The sequence below is a fragment of the Poromitra crassiceps genome (genome assembly GCF_964638095.1).
Source record: "Poromitra crassiceps genome assembly, chromosome: 12".
Classification (NCBI taxonomy): domain Eukaryota; kingdom Metazoa; phylum Chordata; class Actinopteri; order Beryciformes; family Melamphaidae; genus Poromitra; species Poromitra crassiceps.
This window is the reverse complement of record NC_139632.1, coordinates 46,202,634-46,221,916: the sequence shown is the minus strand read 5'-3', so window position 1 is coordinate 46,221,916 and position 19,283 is coordinate 46,202,634. Positions and strand designations below refer to the sequence as shown.

The following is a 19,283-nucleotide window of genomic DNA, read 5'->3' as shown; positions in this document are numbered from 1 at the left end:
TAATTTGAGCAAAACACATAGGTTGTACTCACACCTTTCATCTCGACTCAACACAACGATCTGTTATGACTGAAGACATTGTTTTGTCCATTCATGTAAATGCTCTGTTATGTGTCCCAGGGGATAGAGTGGTGGGCCTTGAGACCATCGCCAAGATGTCCGACAGCTCCATGCCTAGTGCCTCCAAGACCAAGAAGGGAATGTTCCGGACCGTGGGACAGCTGTACAAGGAGTCTCTGGCCAAACTCATGACCACTCTGCACAACACCCAGCCCAACTTTGTCAGATGCATCATCCCCAACCACGAGAAGAGGGTAAAGAAGCTGTCCGTCACACTGGATTCCACTTGATCCAATTTAGTCTAATCCAATTCGCACTTCATTATCGCTTGTGGCAACATTGCTTTCAAGTTGCAGTCTGTTTGACACATTGATATTCATAAAATAACTCGATAAAATTATTTTGGATGGCTATCAAAGGTTATTTTTATGTATATTCATTTAATGACGGTGATGATGATGATGGTTTCTGGAGGAAATACCATGTTCTCAGTCAGTATTGACAACTCTTCCAGCACTTTGACCTGTTGCCTCATGGCAGTGTCAAAATTTGCTACTGTCTTACGATGTATTCCTGAAGGCATAACATACTTCCCCCCCACTGATCCTGTTCCCCTCAGGCAGGGAAGCTGGACGCCAATCTGGTCCTGGAGCAGCTGAGGTGTAACGGTGTGCTGGAGGGGATCCGTATCTGCCGACAGGGATTCCCCAACCGAATTGTCTTCCAGGAGTTCCGACAGCGGTGAGTGGGATCTGATGGGATGGATTAGCCTGTAAAATGCAAGTGGTGCATGATGTGCAAAAAGATACTCCGGCTTGGTCGGGCGTCCATACAGGCAAAATTGGCCGTGTCTGCGGGTGGGAAGCCGGACAGATCCTAGTCGCTGCACTAGCGCCTCCTCTGGTTGGTCGGGGCTCCTTTTCGGGGTGGGGGGTGCTGTAGCGTGATCCTCCCATGCACTATGTGCTGCTGGTGAAACTCCTCGCTATCAGGTGAAAAGAAGCGACTGGCAACTTCACATGTATCGGAGGAAGCATGTGCTAGTCTGCTAGTCTCTCCCCATATCGACAAAGGGGGTGGAGCAATGACCTGGGCAGCAGGAGAAATTGGCCAATTACATTTGGGGAGAAAACCAGGCTAAATCCGAAAAAATAAAAAATAAAATCTCTGTCTCCTCTTCTTCCTTCACAGTTATGAGATCCTGGCTGCTAATGCTATTCCCAAAGGTTTCATGGATGGCAAACAAGCCTGCTGCCTCATGGTAAACCGATGTGTTCCACACACAAAAAACAAATACACATGCAGGCAATCGTACCCTACATCAACACCTCCTGTTTCTTATTGATACATTGTCTGTGTAGATCAAGCATCTGGACCTGGACACCAACCTGTACAGGATTGGACAGAGTAAGATCTTCTTCCGCACCGGAGTGCTAGCCCAGCTGGAGGAGGAGCGAGATCTGAAGATCACTGTGGTCATCATCGCCTTCCAGTCCCAGTCCAGAGGCTTCCTGGCCAGAAAGTATGAATACACAGCCTCCTCATGCCTACTCTGCCCTCTAATACAGGGGTCCCCAACCTTTTTTGCACCGCGGACCGGTTTAATACTGACAGTCTTGCTGCAGACCATCCGGGGGGAAGGGGGGTCGTGATATTACACACACAGCACGTATTTCCCTTTCTTTCTTTCTTTCTTTCTTTCTTTCTTTCTTTCTTTCTTTCTTTCTTTCTTTCTTTCTTTCTTTCTTTCTTTCTTTATCGCTCTCTCTCGCTCTCTCTCGCTACACCCCGCCGCACATCTATCAGCGACAGCGGGCCATCACCATGAATTGCCTCCCGTGCGTGTGTGTGTTTGTGTGTGTGTGTGTGTGTGTGTGTGCGTGTGTGCATGTGTGTGTTTGTGTGTGTGTTTGTGTGTGTGTGTGTGCGTGTGTGTGTTGTGGGCGCCGGGCTGACCGACACAGACGCTGCAATGCTGCTCTGCAGCCCGCACAGACAGGCCGCATGCCAATTGTGCACAAATAGTCTCTCCCTCTCTCCATTCTCTCTCTGAGCAGTGCTCAGCACGTCAAAATATATATTCTTTGAGACAGTACATTGGTCCCTTTTGATTGATCACTATACTTTCTAAGACTTTCACAACTCTTTCGTACGGTACTCTTTCTCTATTGGATTAGAAATGTGTGCATTCTATTCACATCATACATGACAGGGTGGGGATGGTGGTTTTACTGTTGTGTTTTTAAAGGGCGTTTGCTAAGAGGCAACAGCAGCTGACAGCCATGAAGGTGATCCAGAGGAACTGCGCTGCCTACCTCAAACTCAGGAACTGGCAGTGGTGGAGGCTCTTCACCAAGGTCAGATAATGCACTTCAAGTGAAAACACAATAGAATTTCGTATTTTAGGCTGTCTTCAGATTTTTTTATGTAGTCTTAGAAATTATTATATATAATTAAGCCAAATGACCATATCGCATTGACAGATATGAACTTAGCCTCACGTTGCCTTTCCTCCATTGTAAAAATGGTATATTGTCCATCCTCCTGAACTGCAGGTCAAGCCTCTGCTGCAAGTGACCCGTCAGGAGGAAGAAATGAGTCTGAAGGACGATGAGTTGAAGCAAGCCAAAGATGTTGCCGTAAAGTTTCAATCTGAACTGAAGGAGATCATATTGAAACACACAACGGTAAAGGATCAAGTCTGCTCTTCAAATTTCTTTGTTTTTTTCTTTCCCCCGATGTCATCTGGGGCTATTTTGGGGTGCTCATTTCATATTCCCAAATGCAGTAGGACTTGATCTACTGAAGCTAAGCTACATCTTTACCTGTCTGTCTGCTGCAGGTTCTGGAAGAAAAAAATGCCCTGCAGGAGCAGCTTCAGGCAGAGACAGAGCTGTACGCCGAGGCAGAGGAGATGAGGGTTCGTCTGGGGGCTAAGAAGCAGGAGTTGGAGGAGATCCTGCATGAGATGGAGGCAAGGCTGGAGGAAGAGGAAGACCGTGCTCAGGCACTGCTGGTGGACAAGAAGAAGATGCAGCAGCAGATGCAGGTCTAGCTATCTGTTTCTTGTTGGTTGTAGATGTCCAAAATACACATAAAACTCAGTTTGAGAGGAACTGCAATTGCAAGGTTGAATATAAAATGTTTATTTCTGCTCATTCTCTGTTATGTATGATCTGATGAAATAGCAGTAGGAAACAGCGTTATCCTCTTCTTCCTGTAGGATTTGGAGGAACATTTGGAAGAGGAGGAAGATGCCCGTCAAAAGCTGCAGCTGGAGAGGGTTGCCTGTGATGGCAAGATCAAAAAGCTGGAGGACGACGTCCTGGTGATGGAGGACCAGAACAACAAGCTGCTGAAGGTACTGTAAGCGTGGGCATACTGTACAGCATATATCAGAGGGACTTTATTATGATTGGCCACTGACTAAAGCTGGTGTATATGATCATCAATGGATGACCTACAACAATGGTAACTTTGTAGGAGAGGAAGCTGATGGAGGAGAGGATTGCAGACTTCAGTACTAACCTGGCTGAGGAAGAGGAGAAGTCTAAGAACCTGACCAAGCTCAAGAACAAACATGAGTCCATGATCACCGAACTGGAGGGTAATCATCTCTTATGAATGTTCATGCATTTAACAAGCTTAAAACTCTCCTGGTTAAACTAAGCACATTTGTTAATAATATCACAATCAGGCGTATATTTTGTCTACAAAAATCTGGAGCTTTGTTATAAAACAGACGTTGTCTTGAAACATTCCTCACTTTATCAGTTATTCTTGATTGCTTCTGGCTCTGATATTCTTCTCGCATTATATTTAGGCCATCTGTCTGTATCTGTCTGCTGTCTCTTCTAGTCCGCTTGAAGAAGGAGGAGAAGGGTCGCCAGGAGCTGGACAAGGCTAAGCGTAAGTTGGAGGCAGAGTCTAACGACCTCCAGGAGCAGATAGCTGATCTGCAGGCCCAGATCGCTGACCTCAAAGCCCAGCTCGCCAAAAAGGAGGAGGAGCTACAGAATGCTTTGGCCAGGTAAAGTCTAATTTGTTGTTTATAGTTTTATCTCTTGTCTACTTACTCAAATCGTCCCGATTTACTGATTTCATCTTTCCTACTTCTGAATCCACAAACCCAATCAGCTCTAGGTCATTTTTTAGTATCTGAGGTGTATACCTGTATACCGACACGTAAACATCAACTCTCAACTCTCTACAATCAACTGTCATACTTACTGTCATTCTCGATCCATTCTTCTCCTCCTCAGGCTAGAAGACGAGACAGCCCAGAAGAACAACGCTTTGAAGAAGATCAGAGAGCTGGAGGGACACATCTCGGACCTGCAGGAGGACCTGGACTCTGAGCGGGCAGCCAGGAACAAGGCAGAGAAGACCAAACGGGACCTCGGGGAGGAGCTGGAGGCCCTCAAGTCTGAGCTGGAGGACACACTGGACAGCACTGCCACCCAGCAGGAGCTGAGGTGGGCCAAACAAGACTGAAAGGCTTTGTTCCATAGAGTTTACTTAGTAGCCATGATAGACGCCACAGCAGGGAACAACAAGATTATTTCCATGTATGAATAAAGACTTAGGCAGACTTAGGTGGCAGTATGAAGGAGTTGATTCAAAAGGAATTGAGTCTATTTTAAGCTTACCAAGTTAAGAGCATAGAACTATAACAGTGGCTGGAAAGCTGTGCTGGCTTCCTGCGACGCCATTTTATTTCCCCACAGTTCCCTACAACTATAGGGTAAAGGTAAAGCTTTTCAAAATTAAAGCATTTTCTTAAAGTTATCAATCCATAACATAAATCTAATTTCATAATTTTCTACCTGTCAATAACTTATACATACAAACTAAGGACATAAACCAAACCGCGGCATTGCATGCTCACTTCCAGAGTAACTTACAATGAATAGTAGAATAATCTAAAATTCCTACATGGCCAACTTTATGAGTAACGAATAGTAAGAAGTGCATTGCTCAAGGTTACAAGTTAACACATAGTAAAAATAAATAAATAAATAAAATCCTGTGTCCTCAGAATGTCCATATTACTGCAGAGGTGTTAGGTTAAAAAATAAGAGCCCTTTTTATATTTGTCCAGTAAAAACCTGCATAAGCCATCCTTTCTTCCTGCAGAGCCAAACGAGAGCAGGAAGTGACGCTGCTGAAGAGAGCCATGGACGATGAAAACCGGATCCATGAGGCCCAGGTCCAGGAGATGAGACAGAAACAAACCCAGGCTGTGGAGGAGCTCACTGAGCAGCTGGAGCAGTCCAAACGAGTAGGCATCCATCATTTCATATTTGTTATTATTTTCATATTGTTTCTTGCATCTGAAAGACACATTTCAAACAAATTGTTAGGTTTTAAATCTTTAGCTTTAAAGTTAACCCTGGGCTTAACTTTGTATTGCACAGTATTTTGTCCTTCAAGATCAAGATTAATTTGCATAGCCATGGTGAGTAATCATATTAGAAAGGAGGAATTTGACTTAGTGGTAGTACTGTATGCAGCGCAAAGTAAAAGTCCTTTAAAGTGACTTATAATTGGGGAGTGGGGGGGGGGGGGGATAGTGTCTGTGGGATAATGTCCATGTAAAATGTCTTAGGATATTGATGGCTACTTTCTCTCTTCCCCTCAGGTGAAGTCAAACCTGGAGAAGGCTAAACAAGCCCTGGAGAAGGAGACGTCAGAGCTGACAGTGGAGGTGCGCTCGCTGACCCAGGGCAAGCAAGACGTGGAGCACAAGAAGAAGAAGCTGGAAGGTCAGCTGACCGACGTGACGACACGCTTCAATGACAGCGAGAAGCAGAAGGCGGAGCTGGGAGAGCGCTGCTGCAAGATCACAGTAAATGACTATCAGCAGTTATATCAGTCCATGCAAGCAAAGATTATGCTTTTTTTTTTTACTACAAAAATGAATGCCCATGCATTTTCCCCCAACCCTCATCTTGCAGATTGAACTGGAGAGTGTGACTAACCTGCTGAATGAAGCAGAGGGCAAGAACAACAAACTGAGCAAAGACATCTCTAGTCTCACCGCCCAAGTCCAAGACACACAGGTAACAGAAAGAAACGCACATCATAATCCCAGTTAATCCAAATGTAACGTTTCCTGTGACTGTTTATTGTGACGTGCTATAGTGCCCTCTGACAGCAGGATGGAATTAAAATATTGAACTTTGACCTTGGCGTGCTGCTATAGGAGCTGCTGGCTGAGGAGGCACGTCAGAAGCTGCAGTTCTCCGCCAAGCTGCGGCAGGCGGAGGATGACAAGAACAGCCTGCAGGAGCAGCTGGAGGAGGAGATGGAGGCCAAGAGGAACGTGGAGAGACACGTCTCCACCCTCAACATCCAGGTCAGAAGTTACAGCTGGGGTCACTGAGCTCAGGGGTCTTCTAGAAGATAGTGGAATATTAAATACAATATGCTGAGGGAAATGAATAAGAAAATAGAGAGATTTCTATTTGTTTTTGTTTGTTTGTTTTTGGTTTTGAGAGATGGCAGTAGGAGGTCTCAAGTACATGGACCTTCGAACATGAAAGGTTGTATCACATTTGAGGCAGATTTACTTGAGCTCAAGGGCCAGATCCCTTCTTTCATTGTTTTTCACAGTCAGGGTGTAAACAAAGTCCCTCTCTCTGTCCACAGCTGTCGGATTCCAAGAAGAAGCTGGAGGAAATGTCAGGCAACATTGAGCTGCTGGAAGAGGGCAAGAAACGTCTGCAAAGGGATTTGGAGGCAGCCAACACCCAGTTTGAGGAGAAGGCCTCTGCCTATGACAAGCTGGAGAAGACCAAGAACCGGCTGCAGCAGGAGCTGGAGGACATACTGATGGACCTGGATAACCAGAGGCAGAATGTGTCAAACCTGGAGAAGAAGCAGAAGAAGTTTGACCAGGTTAGTTGAATCAGGGACATCGGGAAAACACTTTGCGCTTGCAAAATTATTTTTGTCCCAACATTAAAACAAATTACGGTAGGTTTTAATCAATAATGCCTAAAACTAAGTTCCTTAATTGTGCTAACACTTCTACATACTGGATCCTTTACGTAACATTTTAGTCCTGTTTTCGGATTTTAGAGATGTTAATTGATGAAGTTGAGGTAATAATTATTACCCCAAAACATTGGAACAGAACTCCTTAATTCTAACATAAATCATTGATCCATGGTCCTCTATCTTGTCTTTCGTACAGATGCTGGCAGAGGAGAAGAGTATCTCCAGTAAATACGCAGAAGAAAGAGACCGCGCCGAGGCCGAGGCCAGAGAGAAAGAGACCAAGGCTCTGTCCCTGGCGAGGGCGTTAGAGGAGGCCCAGGATTCCAGGGAGGAGCTGGAGAGAGCCAACAAGGCACTGAGGATGGAGATGGAAGACCTTGTCAGCTCCAAGGATGATGTGGGAAAGAATGTGAGTGATTCCAATGAAAGTATTATAGACACAGGATTTCTAAGCCTTCAAAAGCCTTGAACGTTTGTGGCATTGAGAAAATGTCAACTAATTAAATGGATGGCCTTGATTTATTTATTTATTTCTTATTAAAACATAGCACCCAAATTCATGAATATACCTCAGCTCTGGACCTCTCTTCATCTTAGCCTCAACACCGCACATCCTGAGGAAAAGGTGAAAACCACATCTTGATCTTTAAAATGTGTCCAGGATGGCAAGTTTGGTTTGAGTGATCCCACCCCTGGTTAAACTAGTAACCATCGGGGCGTCCCGCGTACCATAAAGGCTCAGTCCTTATCACAGCGACCCAGGTTAGAATCCAGTCTGCAGTCATTTGCTGCATGTCCTCCCCTCTCTCTCTCTCCCATGCCTTCCTGTCTCTCTCTGACTATCTGTCAAATAAAGCATTAAAATGCCAAAAATAAATCTTGGGGGGGGGACGTCATCCAGTTTTTATTTGATTTTATTTAACCTTTATTTAACCAGGAAAGTCCAATTGAGATTAAGAATCTCTTTTTCAAGGGAGTCCTGGCCAAGACAGGCAGCAGCATCAAAAACACATAATTACAGACAGAGAGCACATAATACAAAATTACAGCAAAAAGAACAAGCCAGGTAATTTAAAAACATTTGCATGTTAGGGAAACATTGAAACATGAATATTTTGTCTGTTTTTTTCTGGTCTGTTTCTGGAGTTAGTGAACAGCATTAATTTGTGTGTTGGACAACAATAAAAGCATTTTGGAGGTGTTCAATGGCCTGTACAAGAGTTGACGCACAGCAGTATATAACTGTGTCATCAGCATCAAAATGAAAATTACCATCTGACCCATTTTGACCCAGATTATTTATATAAATAATGAATAAAAGTGGACATAATACAGAGCCTTGTGGAGCCTTGGCACCCCCTTGTGGACAGATACAATATCAGAGCATAGACCGAGAGTCGCGGGTTAAGAAGTCTAACTTTTAAAATATCATGGTCAACTGTGTTGAAGGCTTTAGACAGATCAATAAAAAGTGAAGCACAATGTTGCTTCTTGTCAAGTGCAACAGAAATGTCATTAACCACCTTCAGAGCAGCAGTCATCTTCACCTTGCCCACTCCCAGGTCCATGAGCTGGAGAAGTCCAAACGAGGCCTGGATGCACAGGTGGAGGAGATGAAGACCCAGCTGGAGGAGCTGGAGGACGAGCTGCAGGCAGCTGAGGATGCCAAGCTGCGCCTGGAGGTCAACATGCAGGCGCTCAAGGCTCAGTTCGAGAGGGACCTGCTGGGCCGCGACGAGATGGGAGAGGAGAAGAAGAGACAGCTCGTCAAGCAGGTAGATAATTCACTTTTTCACATGCTAAAAAAATATTGTCTTCTTTACAGAAGTATATGATCCGATTCGTCAATTGCAGAATGTTTCAACGGCTGTATCGAGAATCGAATAGAATGTGCACATTAACTGCAGGTCCGCGAGTTGGAGACCGAGTTGGAGGATGAACGTAAGCAGAGGACCTTAGCGGCAGCATCCAAGAAGAAGTTGGAGACAGACATGAAAGATCTCGAGGGACAGATCGAGACGGCCAATAAGGGACGAGATGAAGCCATCAAGCAGCTCCGCAAGCTCCAGGTGAGAGGGACTGAACTGTAGTGAACTGGTAGGAATATAGTGGCAGTTGCAGCACAAAGGTAACACTAAAAAACAAAAGAATACTTTGGTATTCAGTTCACCATGCTGAATTGTAGATTCCTTATGACTAATTTGATCATGTGCCTTTACTATTTTATTCAGCTAAATATTGTACAGTCTAACCTTTTCTGTATTTGTATTGTAGTTAGTTTTAGATGAACATCTTTACTTTTGAATTTTGTTATTTTTCATGTTCATGGAATGACATACTGCACTATCGATCAGGTCAAGTTTCTGTCATAAGTAAAAATAAATTTGATTGTGATTCTCTGCTTCTGTCTGTTTCTCTCTCTCTCTCTCTCTCTCTCTCTCTCTCTCTCTCTCTCTCTCTCTCTCTCTCTCTCTCTCTCTCTCTCTCTCTGTGTCTCTGTCTCGCTCTCTCACCAGGCCCAGATGAAGGACTACCAGAGGGAGATGGAAGATGCCCGCGCTGCCAGGGAGGAGGTGCTGTCTACTGCAAAGGAGAGTGAGAGGAAGGCCAAGAGTCTGGAGGCTGAGCTCATGCAGCTACAGGAGGTAACTGTTTGATCACTGTCAAAAGAAAGAAAAGGCAGACTATTTTAAAGTACAAGCCTGAGATAACAAATCTAATCTGTTCTTAGGAACTGGCTGCCGCTGAGAGGGGGCGGAAGCAGGCAGAGGCCGAAAGAGACGAGCTGTCTGATGAACTGGCCAGCAATTCCTCTGGAAAGTGGGTGTAGATGTTCACTCTGCATAGTGCAGTCGTCACTGCATTGCCTCCACAGTGAAATGAATGCAGAGGACAAACGATGAGTGTGTTTGATTGGGACTGTGGCTTGTGTGCAGGTTGGCCTTGGCAGATGAGAAGCGTCGCCTGGAGGCTAAGATCTCCCAGCTAGAGGAGGAGCTGGAGGAGGAGCAGAGCAACATGGAGATTGTGAACGACAGGCTGAGGAAGAGCACACAGCAGGTAATGAGACTGGAGCAGCTGCTTGAGAGCTGTCAGGTTTCACAAAGTCTACCAAGAGTGTGTGTGTGTGTGAGTGTGTGTGTGTGTGTGTGTGTGTGTGTGGGGGGGGGGGGGTTCATTTGTTTCTGCAAAATATGGGCGTCGTTGAGAAGCCCTTTGAGACTGTAACTGCAATTAAGTTACAGTATATAAATAAATTTGATTTTACTTGACAAAGTGCAAAGGTCTCAACGAGAATATTGATCAGTGTTTGACTTATCCGCACCTTTAAAGCAACAGCAATTATTGAACACGAATGCGTATACCGTAAATTCCGGACTATAAGGCGCACCGGTGTATAAGCCGCACCTGCAGAGTTGACTGTTTTTTACATATATAAGCCGCACCGGTCTATAAGCCGCGGGTGTTTTGATGTTTAATTACCATATGTAAGGCTTCGTGCACAGAGGGGATTGTCGGGAAAGAGATGGCTGTTTGGGGAAGCTCCCATTTATTAACATTTCAACAAAACAAAAGTCAGGTCACTAATCCCCAGACAAAATCACACATTGTGAGATGCTTAAAAATCACCATCGGCGGGAGCTTTACTCCAGATGCTGTGCAGCCAAGAACACAAGTGAAATTCGTTCTCTCGTGACCTGTGGTTCTCAACGTGATGGACGATTCACCTTTCTTGTTAACAGTCCTAGTGAGAGGCAGGTCGAACGTCAAAGGCACTTCATCCATATTTATGATCTGCTCCGGTCCGATGGAATATTCCTTGATCTTTCTTTGTGTGAATTCGCCGAAGTTTGTAATTTTCTCCTGGTAGTCGGGAGGGAGTTGCTGACACAGTCGTCCGCGCCCTGACGGACAGTCCCTTTCGTCTCGGGTTTGTGCATGATCCTTTGCTGCTGCTGCTGTTGTTGTTCCTGTCTCGCTACTGTCTCAGACATGGCTTTCAGGCTCAATCGCCGCCATCGTCGTAACACAGCCAGTTCTCCATCTTTTGAAGCATGATGTTAGATTACAACGAGCTAGTTGTGTGGCTTAGCCTTCCAAAATGTTGCTGTTAGTTTTTTAGAATGTAATACATAGAATTGGGAATGTTACATTCAATTTCATTCAGACTGTCTTTCAGGCTCAATCGCTGCCTTTTTCCCCCCGGAGCGAGGGAGGAGGGAGGGTGTTTTACCGTAGTGGCTGAGAGAGAGTAGTGGCACAGTGCTCCAATCAGGTCGCGAGGCACATTTTTTGCAACATCATCCAATCAGGGTCTCGCTCTCATAATGTCTGTCTTGCTCTCGTTCTGCCTCATACCAACATCCATAGATTTTGGAGGTTCCCGAGTGGCCGTTTGCTGGAAAAATCCATAGATAAGCCGCACCGTTATATAAGCCGCAGGGGGCAAAAAAGGCCAAAAAAAGGGAAAAAAGCCGCGGCTTATAGTCCGGAATTTACGGTACATTACCTTCAATTCAAGAAGTTCATTGGCACGCGAAGATCATCCAAAGCACAAGTGCAAAACATAACTGACTGAATATTGACATCTACCCTCACACCTCCCTTTGCCCCCCCCCCCCCCCCCTTCCCCTCTGCAGGTGGACCAGCTGAACATTGAGCTGCAGACGGAGCGCAGCACCTCCCAGAAGAACGAGAGTGCCCGGCAGCAGATGGAGCGCCAGAACAAGGACTTGAAGGCCAAGCTGCAAGAGATGGAGAACCAGGTCAAGTCCAAGTTCAAGTCCTCCATCGCCGCCCTGGAGGCCAAGGTGGCACAGCTGGAGGAGCAGCTGGAGCAGGAGAACAGGTCAGGGCCATGGAAACATTCAGAACAAATCCAGTGTTTTTCAAATAGACATTTGTCATATCTCACTACTATAATAAGGCGGGCTTCCGCACGGCAATTGACTGTGATGGCAAGATGTGATGCTATATAGACTCTAGTAATGACTATATTATTGAAACCAATACAAAGAAATCCATAGATATACATAAATATTCATAGCTCAGTTAAGATAATAGTTTATTATAGATAGTGCTTGTATCCAATTTCCACTATTTGATATTATACATTAATTAGGCATCTCGCGCGCTACGTGTGCTCGACTCCTAGGCTCGGCCGCTGCACGGTCTCGCCCGCCCTGCAGCTCGTATACGCAGCTCACATATCGCTGCTGTCGTTCCAGGACCTCGAATCTCCAAAACAGAAACTTTTCAGGAAGTAAAAAAACCCTGTTTGCTCTTAAACTACTGAACCAAATGTCGTCAAAGTTGGCACATGTCTTAATTATAGTTAGTTTCCCGCTGAATGTGTCATTACTTTATAAATATCTGACCTGGATAAGCTCAAATGATGTTGTTTATATTATCAGTCCGACTTGGAAGCGCTTTCTCATGGCCAGTCAAGCGGGAGGCAGCCGCATCCTCATGCACGAGCCCCCAAGCTCCAGGCCGCGGGCGCGCGCAGGAGCAGCAGGATTGCCCCTCGCCTCTCATGGCCGATTTGGGGCTTTCGCATGGGGTGAGAAATAGTCTGACATAACGTAACGTTAACGTTACTTTATTCTCGTCAGAAAGCACTCCGATTTGCATGTTAAAACAAGTTTGCAGCCTAGGAATAACTGGAAAACATTTGATTGATATATTAACGTCAGAGGAAGCCAGGATGAGTCAAAACGATATGAGAAATACACAGCGCGTCTGCCGTGTGTCTTTTCCGGGTTTAGTGTCCTGCGTGGGGGGGTACACACGGAGGTAGGGGGGGGATTTCGAGGTTTGACTGACAGATTGAGGGCGAATGGCGTTACGAGATTTACTTACAAGCTCGTTTTAATGCTTTTCCATTGGTTGCATTTGTTAAAAACCACACAGAGACGTGAAGGGTGACCAATGGCATTGATTCATGACAAAAAGTAAGAAAGTGAAAAAAGTGACATTCGAGGTCCTGGCCTGACACCGACGATATGCAGCACTATGACATCACTGATGACATAATCATGGATGACATCACTGATGACATCATCACATAAGACATCATCACTGATGACTGAACTTATAGCCTGAGCCAGGAAGGATGACATCACTGATGACATAATTGCTGATGACATCGTTGCTGATGACATCACTTATGACATCACATCATCATTAGGTAATTAGGGCATTACCTAATTAAAAGATCTGTCTGTCAGGTTACCCGTGCTCTTTACACTTCCTGAAAGTTTCAGCCCGATCGCACGTAAAACGGCATAGCTGTGGCCTAATACTAATCCCACATTGGACTCTTTGCCTGTCTTCATTCAGGGAGAAGCAGGCAAGCGCCAAGGGCATGCGTCAGAAGGACAAGAAGCTAAAGGACGTGATGATGCAGGTGGAAGACGAGAGGAAACAAGCAGAGCAGTACAAGGACCAGGTATGTTCAGTAAACTCACCCACCCACCAACAAACATAACATACACATGCATGAGCTTATACAGTATGTATGTACAACACACTATTACATTTTATATATATATTTATATGTATTTTAATGGTAAACGGACGTGATACAGAAGTAGACAATAGTAATGATTTTAATTAAGACTATTTTAATGGCCCGCATGATGCCGTCATGGTACAAAATACATGAAACATTGAGAGATTACTATACATGTATATTCCCACTGTCCTTAGGCGGACAAGTCCACCGCTCGCATGAAGCAGCTGAAGCGGCAGCTGGAGGAATCGGAGGAAGAGTCCCAACGCGCCACGGCCGCCCGCAGGAAGCTGCAGCGGGAGCTGGATGAAGCCACCGAGGCCAACGACGCCATGAGCCGCGAGGTCAACACGCTCAAGAGCAAACTCAGGTAAAACAACGGCTCAAAGCATCTCTCTCTCCCTCCTCATCAATCAATCTATTATCTCAGGCTAGTGGAGTGTGTTTTTTATTCCAGTGAAAGACAAAAGGCCACAAACACTTAATATGCCATCTTTAGAAAAATAGTGCAAAAATAAATATTGATATTCACTATAATGTTACAAAGCATTGGCTATATTGTGTGTTATCTAGGTACATATGTGCATGTGTTAAATATGGATATTTTACCATGGACACATCTTTTCACACAAAGCAAATTGTTGGGATCACTGTGCTCACCTCACCTAGGAGTGTTAAAGAGCAGCATCCACTGTAGCACTCTTCATGTTTGTAAGCAAACTGAAGCATGTGTTGATGTAGTTTACAGTTCATTTACTGTAACCAGGCATTCTGTATAGTAGTCTATAGTCTATGTCTCTCTTTTATCATTCTTTGTACTTATGCTTGTTTCGTGTTGTTTGTATTGTCTGTCCTAGACCAAGGACCACAATGGAAACAAGTCTTTGACTTTATTGTGTTTTAATCCTTGATGATGTTTTCCGAGATGCATGTCCTCTGTTCCATGTTTTCTTTGTTACAATACATCAAATAAAATCAATCAATCAATCAATCAATCTGAGCACAAGCGAAACAACCATGTCCATCTCTATTACAGAGGCAACCCTGAACCCAAGGAGTAACACAGCAGGTACCTCTGCGTCTAGTTACCCCATCTCCATCGCTTAACAACCTGCCATGACTTTTCAATCCCTCATGCACTGTCTTGATTCTCTCATTTCTCTAAGCCTAACAGAGGGAAATATGGTTCATCCACTGCCAGTGAATTTGTTTGGGAAAAAAAAACGTTAGGTAGAGAGGAAAAGCTGCACAAATGTGCTTACATTATGATTACAGCAATTTCCAACTGGTGACCATATTTTTCTCTGTGCTTGGTTTAGTTGCCATAAACCAAACTCATTTTCCTGGGCCAGGAGTCAAATGAGTTAGAAGGATAACCGCCGTGCTTAACCTGTAACAATAGCACAACCTCTACATCCTGTATTTCACAGATTGTCATGAGTCGTGTGAATCACTTGAGTGGTTTTCAAGCAAAACTTCACCGACTCATAAACTTAAGGTTATGAATATAACCGTGGTTTTATGAATGATAGGTGTGAGATTACTCTCAATGAGAGAAGCTCCTTCTCCTCATTTTAGAACCACAACTTTTTCTCATGCCGAAAACCCTGCTTTCAGGGTTGGGGTAACAATAAGTTTCTCCCTCCGCGGCTAGGGGCGGAGCCCCTGTATATAGGCGTGAAGCCCCTATATATGGGGGAGCCATGGAGGGAGAAACTTTGTTAATCCAACCACGAAAGCAGGGTTTCTGCATAAGAAAAAGTAGTGCTTCTGAGATGAGAAGGAGCTTCTCTCATCGTCAGTCATCTCATGAACATTATAAAATAAATCTCGTTTTGAAACCACTGTTCTCACTGTGGCCATATGTTTTTTGTGTTTGTCTCTTTGTGCCTCTGCGTCCTGTGTGTCTCGTGTTTGTCTCTGTGGCATTTCAGGCGTGGGAATGAGCCCTCCTTCAGCAGCACACCTCGGCGTATGGGAGGAGGGGGCGGCGGCCGGAGGGGGGTGGTCGATGATGCCTCAGAGGAGGAGGCGGACGCGCAGGGCGACTTCAACGGAACCAAGGCCACGGAGTAACAATTGCAGTAGTGTACCGATCTATCGTCCGTTTCAGAGCACCTTTTCCTTGACACATCGATATCAACTAGGTCCGCTGTTTTGGTGCTGTTTTGTTTGGTGTGATTTGCTGTTCTTTTTTTTTACTGCACTGAATGGCCGATACTTCCCTGTGAAAGGTTTTGTACCCACAAATAGGTGCATCTAATTATATGCCTTCTACCACTGTCAGCAAAGTCAGGTATCTCCACAATAAGTCACTTTAGAACATTTAAAGCAGAGACGTTATGTAAATCTATAGATCTATTTCTTTTCTATCATCAGTGACTCTCGTCCTATCGCCTGTGACTGCTGTTAGCGTTTCAGAACAGCATTGACGTGGTTTATCAGATTGGATTCATAGAAAGAGGTTTCTACACCCAAACTGCTTCCAGTCAGTGCTGCTGTTTGTACCATTATCGAGTGTACTCAGCTACAAATGTGTGTAGTCCAAATATAAGGCTTTTAAAATACTAATTAATACACATTGAAGAGTTGCAGCATCAAGTGTGGAGCAACTGCTCACTTTTGTCATTGGTTCAGACAGTGAAAACCACCATACAGTGTTTATGATTAATAATATTTATAAACCTGTCAAATTAAGACAGCAATGAGAAAAATACAATATATTTAGCTGCAACTTTTTTAAGTCACCATTTTTATATTATTTGCACCTTTCTTGTGACCAGATTTCTTGAATTACCTATACTCAAATGCAGTAATGACTGAAATGCGTGGTTGGATGGGGTTTAGGGTTTTTCTTACAAGTAATCACAAGCTATATGCCAGTATGTGGTACTGTGCAGCACTCCCAAGGCACATCCATTTTCTATTGTTTCCATGTCCAGATTTACATTTGTTTAAAAAGACCCTGGTCACCCTAAACAAGTGTATTCTCTCGTTCTACTTTTGTATGTAATCAATTGATGTTTACATGACACCATTTGTATCTACCATATTATTAATTGTTGAACCACCTGCACAATAAATAAAAGACTGAAAAAAGTGATGTTTTTTTTTTATCCCTTTTAATGTTTGTTCACAATTTATAGAAACATAACATTATTTTTTTATCTGCTAAGTTCAATACAAAATTGACTGCCAACCAAAAGAATAAAAGATAGGTACAGTACCTCAGGCACATACAGTTTTAAGTCCAAACACAGAAGTAGTTGCAGAGGTGTTGCATACCACACCTGAATACACAGTGGTCATGGGTTACAAGTACAGTAGCTCATGAGAAGTGCAGCAGGAAAGAGAAGCAGGTCCTCAATTCTTTTCAAATGTATAATCTGCCACTTAAATCCTACCCACGACTGCTTCGAAGAAAATTGCAGGATACTCTGGTAACTGCTGTTAGCTGATATTTAGATTCATACTGGAAGGTCTGCTTATGGAGCCACTGGAGGGCAGTGGTGAGAACTTGAGGTTAAGCAGAAAAATATATAAATGTTAATCGTTCTCAAGATAATTCCCCATTCATAACATCTAATCTCATACTAAATGGCAGGACAAGTGGTATTACAATATAGGCCCTATATACCTACAGAAATATACTATGAACTGTGCTTATCTTTGACCTCTGTTAAAATCTATTATTGCTATTAGTTTTCTTTTCATGTCTTCCCCACTACAACATTGGTGATGGAAAAGGTCTCAGCAAAGACCCACAGCAATCAGAAACGAACGAACGATGAAGGGACTAAGTGTGTGATGATGGACATTATTATGACATCATAACATCATTCTCGATTTCTAGGGTGGAGACTTTAAGGACGATGTGCCATGGCCCATGATGGGCGCAACATGTTATGGCTTTATGACATCACTGATGTCACATTGTGACGTAGAGAAAGAGTTATCACACCAGAGTTATCACATCACTGATGTCACTCATGTCTATTGATTTATGACATCACAGATGTCACAATTGATTTATGATATCACTGATGATGACACAATGAAGAATGATGTCACAATCGGAAACAGTTATGACATCACTGATGATGTCACTCATGTTTGATTTATGACATCAATGATGATGTCACAATGAAAACGTGACCAGAACCGCTGACAGCCAAACATGGGAAATACAGTTTTCAACATAAAAACAATAAAACATACTGTAACAGAGTTCAAAAACAGCAACCAACCACTATTGATAGGTCTAAAGTTAACTACATGGACAGGACGGAGTCTTCAAAGACCATCAGTTGCTCTCTCTCAGTGGTTTGGCTTTTGAAAACTAGTTAAAAAACCCAAGAGTACCTGCACCAAAACGCACACAAAACCGCCCAAAAACAAATGCAGATATGGGAACAAGTTGCCCTGTAAACCCGCCCAAGGCTTAGCCCATTTCCCCCATGCACAATGCACCCCAAACCAACCTAATTGGGCGGAAATCCCGCCAATCTGGCAACCCGTGGGTAGGGGATTTTCCCGGCATCATTTCGAATTTAACGGGTCGGTCTCTGATTGGCTCACCGCGTGAGTTAAGTTAACATGTTAGAGCCTTGAACAGTCATTGACCACCAGGGAGTCGCATAGAGCAGTCGCACAGAGCAACCATCGCATCGTTAGAATATCATCACTGAGCAATGTCCGCCAACGTTTTCAAAGAGCTACTGTGGAGACGACGACCAGTCAAGCAGTACCCCGAGGTGAGTTTGATTACACACAACAGCCATCTTTGCTTTGCTTTGATGTAGCCTACATCAGTCTTGCCGTTACGGAGCAGACGCTCAACTCGTTTGAAACTAATGGCATTAGCTTGTTGTGTTGAACTCACTTAGCTAGCTAAACTAATCTAGCTTGCTAAACTGAATGTACCCAAGAATATGGATAGTTTTTGACGTTATTTTGCACAAGTCCGTATTTTTCGCATGTTTAAAAAATAATGGACAGAGAAGCAGCCGCTGCGCTGTGCTCTCCCTCCCTGTCCCCGGCAACCACGGCCGGCCGAGTTTTGCACCCCCAAATGCATCCCCACTTCACGGGAGCGATATTGTAATGATTTATACGGAAACTTAAACTGTTAAATGATATAATTGTCTGAGTAGACGTGATCTCCAGGCCAGTGGGTGTGTCCTGGCTCATGGGGACCCGATTTTGATGCATCAAATCCACATCGAGGTGACGTCCATGCTTGGGGCTCTCTTGGCTCATGTACGCCGATTTTGGTGCTTAAAATCCGGCTACAGGTGACCCCGAGGCCTGGGGTCTCTCTCTCTCTCCTAGCTTTATGGAGGGTGAGGCAAGTCTCGGCGGTTTTTACCTGCCGTCGTGTATTGCTATCTAGAGAAGTGGGGGAACGCACCTATATGGGGAACACCTGCACAGGTCAGTTTCAACACAAACAGCTAAATAATCTCTCAACCAGCGATCACACAAGTTGCACAAGGGCAGGCAGTGATCATCATTTGACACGGCGGCCGGCATTTTTAGAATTTTGTGCCGAATTCTGGTGATGCAAATTGCAATGGGGTGATTAACGCTAACTTTTGATTCAACCGTGTTGAAAAGAAACATGCTTTTAACATTGTTTCTGCTTGTGTAAGGGCTCAGAGATGCGCGGCTTCACTCCCACTCGGGCTAGTCTGGGCACCTTCCACCC

General features: G+C 44.3%; 1 protein-coding gene across 1 annotated transcript in view; it reads left to right on the top strand.

The window, feature by feature from the left end:
* The window catches only part of LOC310786248 (myosin-11-like), a gene marked incomplete at its 5' end in the record, with an annotated part of 33,196 nt that extends 16,544 nt beyond the window's left edge, over positions 1-16,652 (top strand). The window contains 26 exons of the mRNA XM_083647409.1: positions 121-314; positions 680-801; positions 1,252-1,321; positions 1,422-1,582; positions 2,309-2,417; positions 2,616-2,747; positions 2,903-3,109; positions 3,284-3,421; positions 3,544-3,667; positions 3,919-4,090; positions 4,323-4,535; positions 5,197-5,341; positions 5,702-5,908; positions 6,018-6,122; positions 6,266-6,418; positions 6,712-6,960; positions 7,259-7,471; positions 8,625-8,837; positions 8,970-9,131; positions 9,579-9,707; positions 9,794-9,882; positions 9,999-10,122; positions 11,703-11,911; positions 13,405-13,513; positions 13,774-13,946; positions 15,511-16,652. Of these exons, the coding sequence (XP_083503535.1) occupies positions 121-314; positions 680-801; positions 1,252-1,321; positions 1,422-1,582; positions 2,309-2,417; positions 2,616-2,747; positions 2,903-3,109; positions 3,284-3,421; positions 3,544-3,667; positions 3,919-4,090; positions 4,323-4,535; positions 5,197-5,341; positions 5,702-5,908; positions 6,018-6,122; positions 6,266-6,418; positions 6,712-6,960; positions 7,259-7,471; positions 8,625-8,837; positions 8,970-9,131; positions 9,579-9,707; positions 9,794-9,882; positions 9,999-10,122; positions 11,703-11,911; positions 13,405-13,513; positions 13,774-13,946; positions 15,511-15,652 (4,064 nt within the window). The 3' untranslated portion in view covers positions 15,653-16,652. The remainder of the gene's footprint in view (positions 1-120; positions 315-679; positions 802-1,251; positions 1,322-1,421; positions 1,583-2,308; positions 2,418-2,615; positions 2,748-2,902; positions 3,110-3,283; positions 3,422-3,543; positions 3,668-3,918; positions 4,091-4,322; positions 4,536-5,196; positions 5,342-5,701; positions 5,909-6,017; positions 6,123-6,265; positions 6,419-6,711; positions 6,961-7,258; positions 7,472-8,624; positions 8,838-8,969; positions 9,132-9,578; positions 9,708-9,793; positions 9,883-9,998; positions 10,123-11,702; positions 11,912-13,404; positions 13,514-13,773; positions 13,947-15,510) is intronic.
* Positions 16,653-19,283: the final 2,631 nt, after the last annotated feature.